General features: G+C 37.8%; 1 protein-coding gene across 2 annotated transcripts in view; it reads left to right on the top strand.

The window, feature by feature from the left end:
* Positions 1-16,219, top strand: part of MROH9 (maestro heat like repeat family member 9) — a 105,080-nt gene extending 88,861 nt beyond the window's left edge. Inside the window, exons 20-21 of one of the 2 annotated variants that reach the window (XM_070768138.1) lie at positions 13,473-13,535; positions 15,696-16,219. In XM_070768138.1, the coding sequence (XP_070624239.1) occupies positions 13,473-13,535; positions 15,696-16,030 (398 nt within the window). In that variant the 3' untranslated portion in view covers positions 16,031-16,219. Of the gene's footprint in view, positions 1-13,472; positions 14,069-15,695 lie in introns of those variants that run through there. The other variant, XM_070768137.1, reaches the window with a different exon arrangement.
* The last annotated feature ends 559 nt before the right edge of the window (positions 16,220-16,778 follow it).

Below are 16,778 nucleotides of genomic sequence, written 5' to 3' on the forward strand. Positions count from 1 at the left end.
AAAGGATAAGTAAAATTGGCAAGCCATTAGCCAGACTCATCAAGAAACAAAGGGAGAAAAATCAAATCAATAAAATTAGAAATGAAAATGGAGAGATCACAACAGACAACACAGAAATACAAAGGATCGTAAGGGACTACTATTAACAATTATATGCCAATAAAATGGACAACATGGAAGAAATGGACAAATTCTTAGAAAAGTACAACTTTCCAAAACTCGACCAGGAAGAAATAGAAAATCTTAACAGACCCATCACAAGCACGGAAATTGAAACTGTAATCAAAAATCTTCCAGCAAACAAAAGCCCAGGTCCAGACGGCTTCACAGCTGAATTCTACCAAAAATTTAGAGAAGAGCTAACACCTATCATGCTCAAACTCTTCCAGAAAATTGCAGAGGAAGGTAAACTTCCAAACTCATTCTATGAGGCCACCATCACCCTAATACCAAAACCTGACAAAGATCCCACAAAAAAAGAAAACTACAGGCCAATATCACTGATGAACATAGATGCAAAAATCCTTAACAAAATTCTAGCAATCAGAATCCAACAACACATTAAAAAGATCATACACCATGACCAAGTGGGCTTTATCCCAGGGATGCAAGGATTCTTCAATATCCGCAAATCAATCAATGTAATACACCACATTAACAAATTGAAAAATAAAAACCATATGATTATCTCAATAGATGCAGAGAAAGCCTTTGAGAAAATTCAACACCCATTTATGATAAAAACTTTCCAGAAAGCAGGAATAGAAGGAACATACCTCAACATAATAAAAGCTATATATGACAAACCCACAGCAAACATTATCCTCAATGGTGAAAAATTGAAAGCATTTCCTCCAAAGTCAGGAACAAGACAAGGGTGCCCACTTTCACCATTACTATTCAACATAGTTTTGGAAGTTTTGGCCACAGCAATCAGAGCAGAAAAAGAAATAAAAGGAATCCAAATTGGAAAAGAAGAAGTAAAACTCTCACTATTTGCAGATGACATGATCCTCTACATAGAAAACCCTAAAGACTCCACCAGAAAATTACTAGAAATAATCAATGACTATAGTAAAGTTGCAGGATATAAAATCAACACACAGAAATCCCTTGCATTCCTATACACTAATAATGAGAAAACAGAAAGAGAAATTAAGGAAACAGTTCCATTCACCATTGCAATGGAAAGAATAAAATACTTAGCAATATATCTACCTAAAGAAACTAAAGACCTATATATAGAAAACTATAAAATACTGGTGAAAGAAATCGAAGAGGACACTAATAGATGGAGAAATATACCATGTTCATGGATTGGAAGAATCAATATAGTGAAAATGAGTATACTACCCAAAGCAATTTATAGATTCAATGCAATCCCTATCAATCTACCAACAGTATTCTTCACAGAGCTAGAACAAATAATTTCACAATTTGTATGGAAATACAAAAAACCTCGAATAGCCAAAGTGATCCTGAGGAAGAAGAATGGAACTGGAGGAATCAACCTACCTGACTTCAGGCTCTACTACAAAGCCACAGTTATCAAGACAGTATGGTACTGGCACAAAGACAGAAATATAGATCAATGGAACAAAGTAGAAAGCCCAGAGATAAATCCACGCACATATGGACACCTTATCTTTGACAAAGGAGGCAAGAATATACAATGGATTAAAGACAATCTCTTTAACAAGTGGTGCTGGGAAATCTGGTCAACCACTTGTAAAAGAATGAAACTAGACCACTTTCTAACACCATACACAAAAATAAACTCAAAATGGATTAAAGATCTCAACGTAAGACCAGAAACTATAAAACTCCTAAAGGAGAACATAGGCAAAACACTCTCTGACATACATCACAGCAGGATCCTCTATGACCCACCTCCCAGAATATTGGAAATAAAAGCAAAAATAAACAAATGGGACCTAATTAAACTTAAAAGCTTCTGCACATCAAAGGAAACTATTAGCAAGGTGAAAAGACAGCCTTCAGAATGGGAGAAAATAATAGCAAATGAAGCAACCGACAAACAACTAATCTCAAAAATATACAAGCAACTCCTACAGCTCAACTCCAGAAAAATAAATGACCCAATCAAAAAATGGGCCAAAGAACTAAATAGGCATTTCTCCAAAGAAGACATACAGATGGCTAACAAACACATGAAAAGATGCTCAACATCACTCATTATCAGAGAAATGCAAATCAAAACCACTATGAGGTACCATTTCACACCAGTCAGAATGGCTGCGATCCAAAAGTCTACAAATAATAAATGCTGGAGAGGGTGTGGAGAAAAGGGAACCCTCGTACACTGTTGGTGGGAATGCAAACTAGTACAGCCACTATGGAGAACAGTGTGGAGATTCCTTAAAAAACTGGAAATAGAACTGCCCTATGATCCAGCAATCCCACTGCTGGGCATACACACTGAGGAAACCAGAAGGGAAAGAGACACGTACCCCAATGTTTATAATAGCCAGGACATGGAAGCAACCTAGATGTCCATCAGCAGATGAATGGATAAGAAAGCTTTGGTACATATACACAATGGAGTATTACTCAGCCATTAAAAAGAATACATTTGAACCAGTTCTAATGAGGTGGATTAAACTGGAGCCTATTATACAGAGTGAAGTAAGCAAGAAGGAAAAACACCAATACAGTATACTAACACATATATATGGAATTTAGAAAGATGGTAACAATAACCCTGTGTACGAGACAGCAAAAGAGACAGTGATGTATAGAACAGTCTTATGGACTCTGTGGGAGAGGGAGAGGGTGGGAAGATTTGGGAGAATGGCATTGAAACATGTAAAATATCATGTATGAAACGAGATGCCAGTCCAGGTTCTATGCACGATACTGGATGCTTGGGGCTAGTGCACTGGGACGACCCAGAGGGATGGTATGGGGAGGGAGGAGGGAGGAGGGTTCAGGATGGGGAACACATGTATACCTGTGGTGGATTCATTTAGATATTTGGCAAAACTAATACAATTATGTAAAGTTTAAAAATAAAATTAAATTTAAAAAAAAAAAGAAAGCAGTGATGGATGGAATTAGCCAACTAAAGAAGGAATGGATAAATTATTGCATAAGAACATCCAGATGTTCAAGCTGGATTTATAAAAGGCAGAGGAATCAAAGATCAAATTGTCAACATCGGTTGGATCATCGAAAAAGCGAGAGAGTTCCAGAAAAACAGCTTCTGCTTTAGTGACTATGCCAAAGCCTTTGACTGTGTGGATCACAGCAAACTGTGGAAATTTCTTAAAGAGATGGGAATATAAGACCACCTGACCTGCCTTCTGAGAAATCTGTATGCAGGTCAAGAAGCAACAGTTAGAACTGGACATGGAACAACAGACTGGTTCAAATCAGCAAAGAAGTACATCAAGGCTGTGTATTGTCACCCTGCTTATTTAACTTATAGGCAGAGTACATCCCGAGAAGGCAATGGTACCCCACTCCACTACTCTTGCCTAGAGAATCCTATGGACAGAGAAGCCTGATGGGCTGCAGTCCATGGTGTCCCTAGGAGTTGGACACGACTGAGCAGACTTCACTTTCACTTTTCACTTTCATGCATTGGAGAAGGAAATGGCAACCCACTCCAGTGTTCTTTCCTGGAGAATCCCAGGGACGGGGGAGCCTGGTGGGCTGCTGTCTATGGGGTCACACAGAGTTGGATATGACTGAAGTGACTTAGCAGCAGCAGCAGCAGAGTACATCATGAGAAATGTGGGGCTGTATGAATAAAAAGCTGGAATCAAGATTGCCAGGAGAAATATCAATAACGTCAGATATACAATTGATACCACACTTACAACAGGAGGCAAAGAAGAACTGAAAAGCCTCTTGATGAAAGTGAAAGAGGAGAGGGAAAAAGTTGGCTTAAATGTCAACATTCAGAAAACTAAGATCATGGCATCCGGTCCCATCACTTCATGGCAAGTAGATGAGGAAACAATGGAAACAGTGACAGACTTTATTTTTGGGGGCTCCAAAATCAATGCAGATGGTGACTGCAGCCATGAAATTAAAAGACCCTTGCTCCTTGGAAGAAAAGTTATGACCAACCTAGACGGCATATTAAAAGGCAGAGACATTACTTTGCCAACAAAGGTCCATCTAGTCAAAGCTATGGTTTTTCCAGTAGTCATGTATGGATGTGAGAGTTGGACTATAAAGAAAGCTGAGCACTGAAGAATTGATGCTTTTGAACTGTGGTGTTGGAGAATACTCTTGAGAGTCCCTTGGCCTACAAAGAGATCCAACCAGTCCATCCTAAAGGAAATCAGTCCTGAATATTCATTGGAAGAACTAATGCTGAAGCTGAAACTCCAACACTTTGGCCACCTGATGTGAAGAGCTGACTCATTTGAAAAGACCCTGATTATGGGAAAAATTGAAGGTGGGAGGAGAAGGGGACGACAGAGGATGAGATGGTCGGATGGCATCACCAACTCAATGGACATAAGTTTGAGTAAACTCTGGGACTTGCTGATAGACAGGGGGGCCTGGCATGCTGCAGTCCATGGGGTTGCAAAGAGTTGGACACGACTGAGTGACTGAACTGAACTGAAGAACATACAGTATCTGCTAAACAGTAGGACTTCCAGCTCCCAATCCATTTTTCACTATTTTTTACATTTCTCCATGCCTCTGAAAACTGTGTTTTATATCCCCCAGGCTCCCTTGTCTGCTTGCTTCAGGTTCATATAGCATTTAATGTCCATTAATGCATTTAATGTTACAGGAGTATGCTTAATATTCAGTAATAATTGTAACAGTACTAGTCACAACTTATCCCATCTAGAATTCCCTCTGAGCCCCCATTGAGAAATATTAATCAGTAAATTAAATACAATTATAATTTAAAAAATAGATAATTCCATAGATCTTGACAAGTTGATTCTGGATGTATGTGGACGTTCAAGACCAACATGTGAGATATAAGTAACAAATTGTAGACAATCTGTTACTCACTCAAGGAAAGATGAGACCTGTGAAACAGTATAGAAAGCCTAGAAACAGATCTACACATACAAAAACACCTAATATAAATATTAGAACTGACAATGTATATCAGATCAGAAATGATGGGCTGTCAAATAAAAAGTGCTAGGACAATGGAAATGCGCACACACACACACACACACACAAATTCCTACCTTACAACCATACAAAAATCAGTTCAAAGTGTATCAGATCATGTTAATGGAAGGAAGGAAGATCTAAAAAGAAACTTTAAAATGTATGCAGTATTTCCATGAAGGACTTGCAAGCATTACTGAAATACACAAAGAAAAAATAAATAGAAAAGTATAAGTGACATTTTATGGAAAGAATCAAATTTTAAATGTGTCAGTTCAGTTCAGTCACTCAGTCATGTCCAACTCTGCAACCCCATGGACTGCAGCACACCAGGCCTCCTTGTCCATCACAAACTCCTGGAGTTTACTCAAACTCATGTCCATTGAGTTGATGATGCCATCCAAGCATCTAAACTTCTGTGGAACCCTTCTCCTCCCACCTTCAATCTTTCCCTGCATCAGGGTCTTTTCCAATGAGTCAGCTCTTCACTTCAGGTGGCCAAAGTATTGGAGTTTCAGCTTCAACATCAGCCCTTTCAATGAATATTCAGGACCCATTTACTTTAGGATGGATTGGTTGAATCTCCTGGCAATCCAAGGGATTCTCAAGAGTCTTCTCCAACACCACAGTTCAAAAACATCAATTCTTCAGTGCTCAGCTTTCTTTATAGTCCAACTCTCACATCCATACATGACTACTGGAAAAACCATAGCTTTGACTAGATGGACCTTTGTTGGCAAAGTAATGTCTCTGCTTTTGAATATGCTGTCTACTTTGGTCATAACTTTTCTTCCAAGGAGTAAACGTCTTTTAATTTCATGGCTGTAGTCACCATCTGCAGTGATTTTGGAACCCCAAAAAATAAAGTCTGCCACTGTTTCCCCATCTATTTCCCATGAAGTGATGGGACTGGATGCATGATCTTAGTTTTCTGAATGTTGAGCATATCTGAGGTTATTGATATTTCTCCCTGCAATCTTGATTCCAGCTTGTGCTTCCTCCAGCCCAGGTTTCCCATAATGTAGTCGGCATTTAGGGTTTCCCTTGTGGCTCAACTGATAAAGAATTTGCCTGCAATGTGGGAGACCTGGGTTCTATCCTTGGGATGGGAAGATCCCCTGGAGAAGGGAATGGCTACCCACTCCAGTATTCTGGCCTGGAGAATTCCATGGACTCTATAGTCCATGGGGTCGCAAAGAGTCGGACACGACTGAGCGACCTTCACTTCACTTCACTCTGCATATAAGTCAAATAAGCAGGGTGACAATATACAGCCTGGACGTACTCCTTTTCCTATTTGGAACCAGTCTGTTGTTCCATGTCCAGCTCTAACTGTTGCTTCTTGACCTGCATACAGGTTTCTCAAGAGGCAGGTCAGGTGTCTGGTATTCCCATCTCTTTCAGAATTTTCCACAGTTTATTTTGGTCCACACAGTCAAAGGCTTTGTCATAGTAAATAAAGCAGAAATAGATGTTCTTCTGGAACTCTCTTGCTTTTTTGATGATCCAGCAGATGTTGGCAATTTGATCTCTGGTTCCTCTGCCTTTTCTCAAGCGAGCTTGAGCATCTGGAAGTTCACGGTTTATGTATTGTTGAAGCCTGGCTTGGAGAATTTTGAGCATTACTTTGCTAGTGTGTGAGATGAATGCAATTGTGCGGTAGTTTGAGCATTCTTTGGCATTGCCTTTCTTTGGGATTGGAATGAAAACTGATTTTTTCCAGTCCTGTGGCCACTGCTGAGTTTTCCCAATTTGCTGGCATATAGAGTGCAGCACTTTCACAGCATCATCTTTTAGGATTTCAAATAGCTCGACTGGAATTTCATCACCTCCACTAGTTTTGTTCATAGTGATGTTTCTGAAGGCCCACTTGACTTCACATTCCAGAATGTCTGGCTCTAGATGAGTGATCACACCATCATGATTATCTGGGTCATGAAAATCTTTTTTGTACAGTTCTTCTGTGTATTCTTGCCACCTCTTCTTAATATCTTCTACAAGAGTACTGGAGTGGGTTGCCATTGCCTTCTCCCTTCTTAATATCTTCTGCTTCTGTTAGATCCATACCATTTCTGTCCTTTAATTGTTTCCTAAATCAGTTTGTACAAGGAATGAGATGCCGATTAAAATACCACTGGGACTTTTTTCAAAACTGACATGCTAATTTTAAAATTGATGTAGAAAAGTTACCATGCAGGAATATCCAGGAAGTTCTAACCAAAAAAGAAAGCGGACTAGCCTTATCAGATATTACTATAGCTACAATGGGGCTTCCTGGTGGCTCAGTTAAGAATCCACCTGCAATGCAGGAGACCTGGGTTCGATCCTGGAGTCCGAAAGATCCCCTGGAAGAAGGTAGAATACTACTACTGCAGTATTCTTGACTGGAGAATTCCATGGATAGAGGAGCCTGGTGGGCTATGGTGTCACAAAGAGTCAGGCATGACTGAGCAACTAACACAACAGTAATTATAATCATGTGGAATAAATAGGAAAATGGAATAAAATACAATCCAAAAATAACTGCTAAAACATACAATTTTTTAAAGTGAATCATTGTTTTTAAGTACTAGTGATGAAAATATGAAATATTCCTTAAATGGTTTGGGAACATCCGGTGAGCCATCTGGAATTTTTTTGATCACTTTATCCCTCTTTTAATTTTTACATTAGATAAATTCCAGATGGTCAAAGGCTCAGATACTAAAACTGAAACCATAATAATAAATAAAAGTAAACAAAATGTAGAAGAATTTGCTTTATAATCATGGGGTAGGTAAGATTATTCTAAGTAAAAGTAAAAGTCGTAAAGAAAAAATTGACACACTATTCAGAAGTAAACATTTCTGCAAGTAAAAACCACTGTAAACAAAATCAAAAGGCAAATTGTAATAAAACATGTTTATAACACATATCATATATAAAAGATGAATAAGTTCTTACTGGTAGCTCAGCTGGTAAGGAATCTGCGTGCAATGCAGGAGACCTTGGTTTGACCCTGGGTCAGGAAAATCCCCTGGAGAAGGGTAAGCTACCCATTCCAGTATTCTTGAGCTTCCCTGGTGACTCAGATGGTAAAGAATCTGCCTGAATTCGGAAGACCTGTGTTCGATCCCTGGTTTGAGAAGATCCCCTGAAGGAGGGCATAACACCCCACTCCTGTATTCTTGCCTGGAGAATCCCCATGGACAGAGGAGCCTGGCAGGCTACTGTCCATGGGGTCGCAAAGAGTTGGACACAGCTGAGCAACTAAACACGGCATAGCAAAGAATCTTTACAAATCCCTAAGAAAAGAAACAACCCACTAGAAAAATGGACAAAATACAGGAAAAAATTTATTTGGTTCATATACATAAAATTTTCACAGCTTCATTCAAAAAGTGATGCAAACTGAACTGATAAAGTGTTTCCATCCATCGAACTGACAAAGAACAAAACAACAAATTTCTGTCCAGGTTACAGGAAGTAGACAATCACATTACTGGTTAGTGTAAATAGCTACAATGTCTAAGAACAGTTTGGCAATATCCATCCAAATGTGAGATGCATATTCTTTTGACACAATAATCTCCCCCCAAAAGAATTTATCCTATGATATATTCACATATGAGAAGTGATTTGTGTATATAGATATTCATTGCATCATTGGATTTATAATGCTATCATTCTTAGCATGTGGTTTTTATCCTTCTTTGTCTTTTCTGATTAACTTCAGCATTTTAGCAGTATTGTGTGTGTGTTAGTCGCTCAGTCATGTCTGACTCTTTGTGACCCCATGGACTGTAGCCCACCAGGCTCCTCTGTCCAAGGGATTTTCCAGGCAAGAATACTGGAGTGAGTTGCTATTTCCTTCTCCAGAGGATATTCCCAACCCAGGAATCGAATCCGGGTCTCCTGCATTGCAGACAGACAATATTAGCAGTATTACACCAAGAAATAAGCAAAAACATAAAGGGTAAAAGGTGTCGCTGGGTTAACCTAATTATGGCTTAAACAAGATAGTAGCTGCTTTCTTTCCCATTTACCAATCCTAGTGTAAGTAGACTAGTGCCAGTTCTTTTGTTGCTCTTGTATTCTCATCATACAGTTTCCTACATCAGATCTAAGATGTTTGCTCTAGCTCCTGCCATCACTTCTATGTAACAGTCAACTGGGAAGGGAAATATATCAAGAGGACACAGCCATCTCTGTAAAGAGTGAATATAACCTACTAAATGATCATTTGCCCAGAACATAGACATGTCACCATACCTAGCTGCAGAGAACTCTTGAAAGTCTAGTCATCTGCTGAACAACCATGTGTCCAGCTAAAACTCACTTTAGTTTTAGTAAGAGAACTAAAGATAAAGAAGTAATTTGACAATAGGGAAAATTAGTATTCTCTGGCATAGGAAATTTTCATTCATTTATTTGTAACCTCAATCTAATTCTAAAAGGAATTACACTGGATTACAAAATTAAGCAAAAGTATGCCAGTTAAGGATACCTCCACAACACAGGGCTTTGTCTTTAAGCATCAGTGTTAAATTCTCAAGCCCATGTTCCACATGTCAATGAGAATATCCCGAGTTTTATTATCTGTAAATCATATTATCAAAATAATGTATTGCTGTGATTTTTGTGATCCCTATTTTAACTGAGGTAGGGGCAATGTGAAATATTGGTGAGAATATATAAGCTTCCATTGAAATCTCAGAATGAATACCCACTAGCCATGTGAACTTCACCAAATTTCTTTATCCCTATGAATTTTTTTCAGGCTTCCCTGGGGGCTCAATGGTAAAGAATCTGCCTGCCAATGCAGGAGATGCAGGTTTGATCCCTGGGTTGGGAAGATGCCCTGGAGAAGGAATTGGCAACCCACTCCAGTCTTCTTGCCTGGAGAATTCCATGGACAGAGGAGCCTCGTGGGGCTACAGTCCATTGAGGTCACAAAAGAGTCAGACATGACTTAGTGGCTAAACAATAATAACATGAATTTTTATGATGTGTAAAAGGAAGATAATAAGAATATCAATAAAAATATTTTTTAAGTCTATCTGAAAACATTTAAGAGCTTTTATAAGGCAGTGAAGAGTAGAAAAACTAAAAGAAGTAGGCCTGATATTTGGGGGTTATTTTCCTTTATGGATTTTCCAATTCTATATTCAAAAAGGGTAGTGGGAGGCTGATAAACTATGAAGAAATTTTAGCTGTTTCACTGAACTGGTGGAACAAAACTTAGAGTGGATTGACAATGAGGAGGGATCCTGGTAAAAACACCCAAGTTTTCCACTCGATCCCTGATGTCTCTACCCTAGGAGTAAGAGTAAACTAAAAATATACCAACCCTTATAATTATCGAATCTTTGAATATCTAACTCCATGGTCTAATTAAGGAGATATACTTCTAGCCCTACTGCCTGCCAAAAAAGCAAAAACAAATCCTCTCTGGGAGAAGATAAAATGCTCAGAGACTAACAGTATCAACACAAATCTGTATACACTATAACTGATATTTAATTTAAAAAATCATTTAGATTTTTTTTAATTACAAGGAAGAACAGTAGAAACAGAATCTAGTACATGCGGTTATTCAACTTTATCAGATATGAACTTTAAAATAAATATGATTAGTATGTTCAAAAGATTACACAATGAGATAGAATGCAGATCTCAATGAATGAAGTTAGCAGCAGATTAGAAAGAACTGAAATGAGATTAAGAGAATTAGAAATGTCAGAATAAACCAACACAACATTGTACTTATCCTTCAATTTAAAATAAATAAATTTAGGAAGAGAAAAAATAGAAATGTCAGAATAAAATATTTAGCCTCAAGATCAAAACTTGAAAAGATAAAAATGGAAAATATGAAAAAAGCATAAGAACATGAGATATGGTTAAAAGGCCTAATATACACTTTCATAAGGATAGTGGAAAAAAAATAAGACTAAATATTTAGAGAGATAATGACCAAGAATTTTTCAAAACTAAAATAAGGTAAAAACAAGAAATAAAATGGGTAAGTTTGGAAAAAAAGAAAATAATACTTCCAAAATTTGCAGATAAATAATTGAGTATTTAGAACATTGGAAAGAATTCATAAAAACTATAGGAATTAAATTTAGCAAGTTTTCTATATATAATACCAATATACAGAAATCAACTGAGTTTCTACACACTTAACAATAAATACTAGAAAATTAATCTTTTAATGCCTAATACATTACACCAAAATTTATCAAATATCCCAAAATAAAACTAAGGAAAGAGGTACAATTCTGAATCATAAACATACATACACACACACAGAAAACAAAACAAAACTAGAAAATTCTGACAAGTTTTTTATTGTAACATGGTCAGCTCTCCTCAACTTGATCGGTATATTTGACACAACTCCAAAAAAAATTTCACCAGGAGTTTTGGGTGTGTATGTATATGAAATATGAGAAGTTGATTCTAATTTTTACATGAAAATTTAAGGGTTTGAGAATAGCCAAGAAAATTTGAAAAAAACCCACAAAGTTGAAGAATTTATACTATCAGATATCAAGACCCATCATATATTAAGGTAATATAGAAATGGCACAATGATAGAATGGAGTTAAGACACTGACCCTCACATAATTTTTGATATAAATGATCCTACAAAGCAATAAGGAGAGGACTTTTTTTTCTCTCTTAATAGTGCTAGATTAATTACATAGGTAATTAATCAACCCCTATTTTATGCCATATAATTGCAGTTGAATTTGAAATACATAAATGCGAAAGGGTAAAACAATAAAGTTTCCAAAAGTAAATATGGGAGAATATCTTTATGACCTTGAGACAGCAAAAATTTCCTATCAGGAGCCCAAAATTCACTAATTGTAAATTGGACTGCAATAAAATTAGAGGACTTCTCTGGTGGACCAGCAGTTAAGAATCCCACCTGCCAGTGCAAGGGTCACAGGTTTGATCCCTGGTCTGGAAAGATACCACATGCCTCAGGACAACTAAGCCAGTGTGCCACAGCTGTGGACCCTGTGCTCTAGAGCTTGTGATCCAAACAAGAGAAGCCACCACGAGTTGCCCCCACTAGCCATAACTAGAGAAAAACCCCTGCACAGCAGCAAAGATCCAGCACAGCCAAAAAATAAATAATTCTGCTTATCAAAAAGAAAAGTACAAATGGAAAAGTTTTGCCCTGGGGTAGGAGAAAATGTTTGTAATAGGTGTAATATTTTTAAAAGACTAGTAATCAGAATTTAAAATGCCCCAAAATAAATAATTTTAAAACAACTCAATAGAAAAACAGGCAAGAGACATACAGTTACAGATGCTTTGCAAAAGAAATATACAACTGTATATCTAATACACCAAATTATATATCTAATTATATATTCAACATATATAAAATTATATATCTAATTTGTATATCCAATATAATAATACCACCAAATCCATGAGATTGACTGAAAGATTGACTAACAATTATCAAGTGTTAGAAAGGATGGAGAGCAGTAGAAATGTTTGTACAATGCTGGTGGGAGTGAAAATTGGAACAATCACCTTGGCAACTCTTCTGCAGTAATGATTAAAGGTGACCATAAGCATATTTATTAGCTAGTAAGTCCACTCCTAGCTATACACCAAACAGTAATGCATATAAATCTACACCAAAGTTCATGTACAATAATGCCCACAATAACATCACTATTCATAATAGCCTCAAATTAAAAACAACACACTGTCCATCATAAGCACAATGGCTAAAAAGTGATGCATTAATAAGATGGCATATCATACAAAAAGCATTCAGAAAACTCTTTCTGTGATGAACCAGATAGGAAATATTTTAGGCTTTGAATACCAGGCTCTGTGGCAACCACTCAACTCTGCTGTTTGTAGGGTGAGAAAAGCTGGAGATGATCCATAAGCAAATAAGCTAATAAGCATGGCTCTGTTTCGAGAGAACACTGCTAACCTCTGTCATGTAGCAATGGAAATGAATGAACTATTGCTATGTTTAAAAACAGGATGAATCTCACAATGTAGTGTTGAGCAAAAGAATGTATTCTGAAAGGTGAAGGAGGAAATTGGGAAGGGCATAAAGGAGGCTCCTAGGATAATGGTAATATTCTATCTTAAGGCCTAGGTGGTAGCTAGAAGTATTCACTCTGGTCATATATTAAGGTGTACAAATGTGATTTGTGCACATTTATATACACACATATATCTCAATAAAGATTTATTAATTATTTGAAATCACTAATTATTCAAGAATAATCTAGAGATGTTTTGCTTTGAAGAAAGCACTGAAGGTAGATACTATCAGATAATGTATTTTCATAATGTATTTTGGGGTAACTTTAATTTTAATTTGTGCATAGGGTACTTGGCAAAATTGGGTGGCCATTTACTGCTCAGAGATGAAATTGATGTCATGCTTGAGGGTAAGTGTTGAAATTATAATGAAATCTTTATATATAGGTCTAAATAACTTCCCTATTTGTGATTCCATTTATATCTGAGCTCTATAGTGATGCCAGGGATGGGAAAGTGCTATAGAGGTAGTTAGGTGGTTAAGGGGAAATCAGTAGAAGGACTGGGATAAGGGGCATATTTTTTTACTTTTTATTCTTTCCCTCTATCTTTCTCTGCTTCAATCTCTCCATCTACCCCTCTCATTATCTAAGACCTAGCTATCATCCTAGAATCCTTAGTAACTACAGAGAGTTAAGAATTCAATCACTCATTAATCCATTCAACAAATATTTATCTGGAATCTACAATATGACAGCACTATTCTAAGAGCAGGACGTATAGCAGCAGACAAAGCAAAGTCCCTTCCCTTAGAGAATTTACATTTTAGGAGATAGCAATATGTACTTGCATCAGAAGAGCTTCTCTGATAGCTCAGTTGGTAAAGAATCCACCTGCAATACAAGAGACCCTGGTTTGATCCCTGGTTTGGGAAGACCCCCTGGAGAAGGGAAAGGCTACCCACTCCAGTATTCTGGCCTGGAGAATTCCATGAACTGTATAGTCCATGGGGTCAGAGAGTCAGACATGACTGAGTGACTTGGGCTTCCCTGATAGCTCATTTGGTAAAGAATCCACCTGCAATGCAGGAGACCCCAGTTCTATTCCTGGATCGGAAAGATCCACTGGAGAAGGGATAGGCTACCCACTCCAGTATTCTTGGGCTTCCCTGGAAGTTCAGATGGTAAAGAATCCACCTGCAATGTGGGAGACCTGGATTCAATCTGGGTTTTGAAGATCCCCTGGAGAAGGGAAAGGCTACCCACTCCAGTATTCTGGCCTGGAGAATTCCATGGACAAAGGAGCCTGGCAGGTGACAGTTCAAGGGTTGCAAAGAGTTGGACAGGACGGAGCGACTATCACTCATATGTTGTAATTTGTGTTACATTTGTGTTATGGATTATAGGGTTGCAAAGACTGGGATACGACTGAGTGATTTTCACTTTCACTTTTCAATACTTATTCTATCAAAATGTTTGGATCTCTCTCGGCCTCTGCCTATTTCCCCTTCAGGATCAGAATTTCAAACAGGTTGCAGCAGAAAATAAGGTGGCTGCCTTCCTTCCTTCTTTTGGTAGCAGACTTTATATTGAAGAGACATTTTAGATTAGTAGAAACTAGATATTTCCTGTATACCTCCTGCCCCCACACATGCACAGCCTCCTCCTGTTACCAACATCTCCCAGCAGAGTGGTATATTTGTTACAATTGATGAACCTACACTGACACATCATTTTCTTCCTTTTTCATTTTTCATTCACTCATATTTATTGACTGCCTGCTGCCTGGAGAATCCCAGGGACGGGGAAGCCTGGTGGGCTGCCGTCTATGGGGTCGCACAGAGTCGGACACGACTGAAGCGACTTAGCAGCAGCAGCAGCTAAATGCAAAGCACTCTCTCCATGTTGCTCAGATATTTTTGTTTGCTCTCTTCCTCCTCCTCCTGCTCCTTCTCCTTTTTCTCTCATTTCTACATCTATCTGTTTTTTCCTTCTCTATTTCTTTTTATTAAGAAAGAAAATAATAACTTCCCACAAGCTCAGCATCTGGATATAATGATATTTGCATTTTTGTATATATTTAATTGCAGGTATTTTTTAAAAATATAAACTATTGTGTATTTATTTTTTAAACTATCATAACTGTTTTATAATTTTTTCACTTACTCATGTCATAAACATCTTTTCATGCTAAGAAACATGAGTCTACATCATCATGTTAACATGTATGTCCTACTTGGCTTTATGATATTCCATTAATAACTTTAAGCCCTTTCCTGCTGATGAACATTTAGACTGATTCTACTTTTTTCATTATTCTGAGCAATATTGAGCCTATTCATGAATATATGTTTATGCTGTCTAGCAGAATGCTCAACACATAATATGCCCTCAGCACATAATGAGGTCCAGTGAGGACAGAAGACAAAAACTTCCTGGATGCTATTTGTCTAAGTAACAAACATTAGGGCAGCGGGGCTCCTGTGAAAGGTGGTGAGACTGTTTTGAGTCTGAGATCTTCTCAGACTATGAAAGCAATGCTTTGAATTAATGGCCTGTCTACTGTTACAGCTATTGACCGAGTGATTAGGGATGAAGATCCTGTGATCAGAGAGCTGGCAGAAAAAACAAACAAAATTTTTATGGAAATAGCATATAAATTGACCACTTCAAATATTAAACAAAGCTTCCAAAGACTGTTTAACTTCATCTACTTAAAAAAACTGAAGCTTCTTTATAATTATAACCCGCCCAAGGACCTGACAGGCAGTCCTATGGGGATTAAAGAAATCAGGAGTGATAAAGAAGCCACCACAAAAGATAATTATGAAGATGTATTGGTAAAGAATGAAGGTGCATCGGTAAAGAATGCAAGGTTCCCCAGTGCCTTGGAGCACTCCTCGTAAGAGAAGTGATTTCCTTTCTCCCTTGATAACTGGAGTCCTTTTTAGATGCTTTTGTGAAGGATGCAAGAAACTTTTATAGTCTCTTCTTGATCCTCTAACTCAAATGTAGAAATGTCCAGCCTCTCTGTGTCTGACAGTGATTAAAAAGCCTTACTTTATCAAAACCACTAATAAAACTGAAAAAACATATAAGCAAAGTGTTTGATGAGAAACTCTTGGAGCTTGATGTGGTCAATACTTACCTACTGAACATCTTCTAAGTGCCAGACACTGTGCGGGGGTATTTGGATGATGTCAACAAGGTTCCATCCTCAGGAAGACACATGGTATTGTTATTTCCATCCTGCAGTGAATGCTGCCTGTTGTTGTTCAGTTCCTAAGTCAAGTTCGACTCTGTGACCCCATAGACTATAGCATGCCAGACTCCTCTGTATTTCACTATCTCCCAGAGTTTGTTCAAATTCATGTCCATTGAGTCAGTGATACTATCTAACCATCTCATCTTCCGCTGCCCCCTTTTCCTTTTGCCTTCAATCCTTCCCAGCATCAGGTCTTTTCCAATGCGTCAGCTCTTCCCATCAGGTGGCCAAAGTATTGGAGCTTAAGCATCAGTCCTTCCAATGAATATTCAATGTTGATTTCCTTCAGAATTGATTGGTTTGATCTCCTTGTGCAGTATTTACAAAGGAAGAAATAGCATTGCAGGGGAAGAAGATTGAGAGCAGACAAACTATTCCAGATAGAGATA

Source organism: Bos indicus, chromosome 16 (assembly GCF_029378745.1).
Source record: "Bos indicus isolate NIAB-ARS_2022 breed Sahiwal x Tharparkar chromosome 16, NIAB-ARS_B.indTharparkar_mat_pri_1.0, whole genome shotgun sequence".
NCBI lineage: Eukaryota > Metazoa > Chordata > Mammalia > Artiodactyla > Bovidae > Bos > Bos indicus.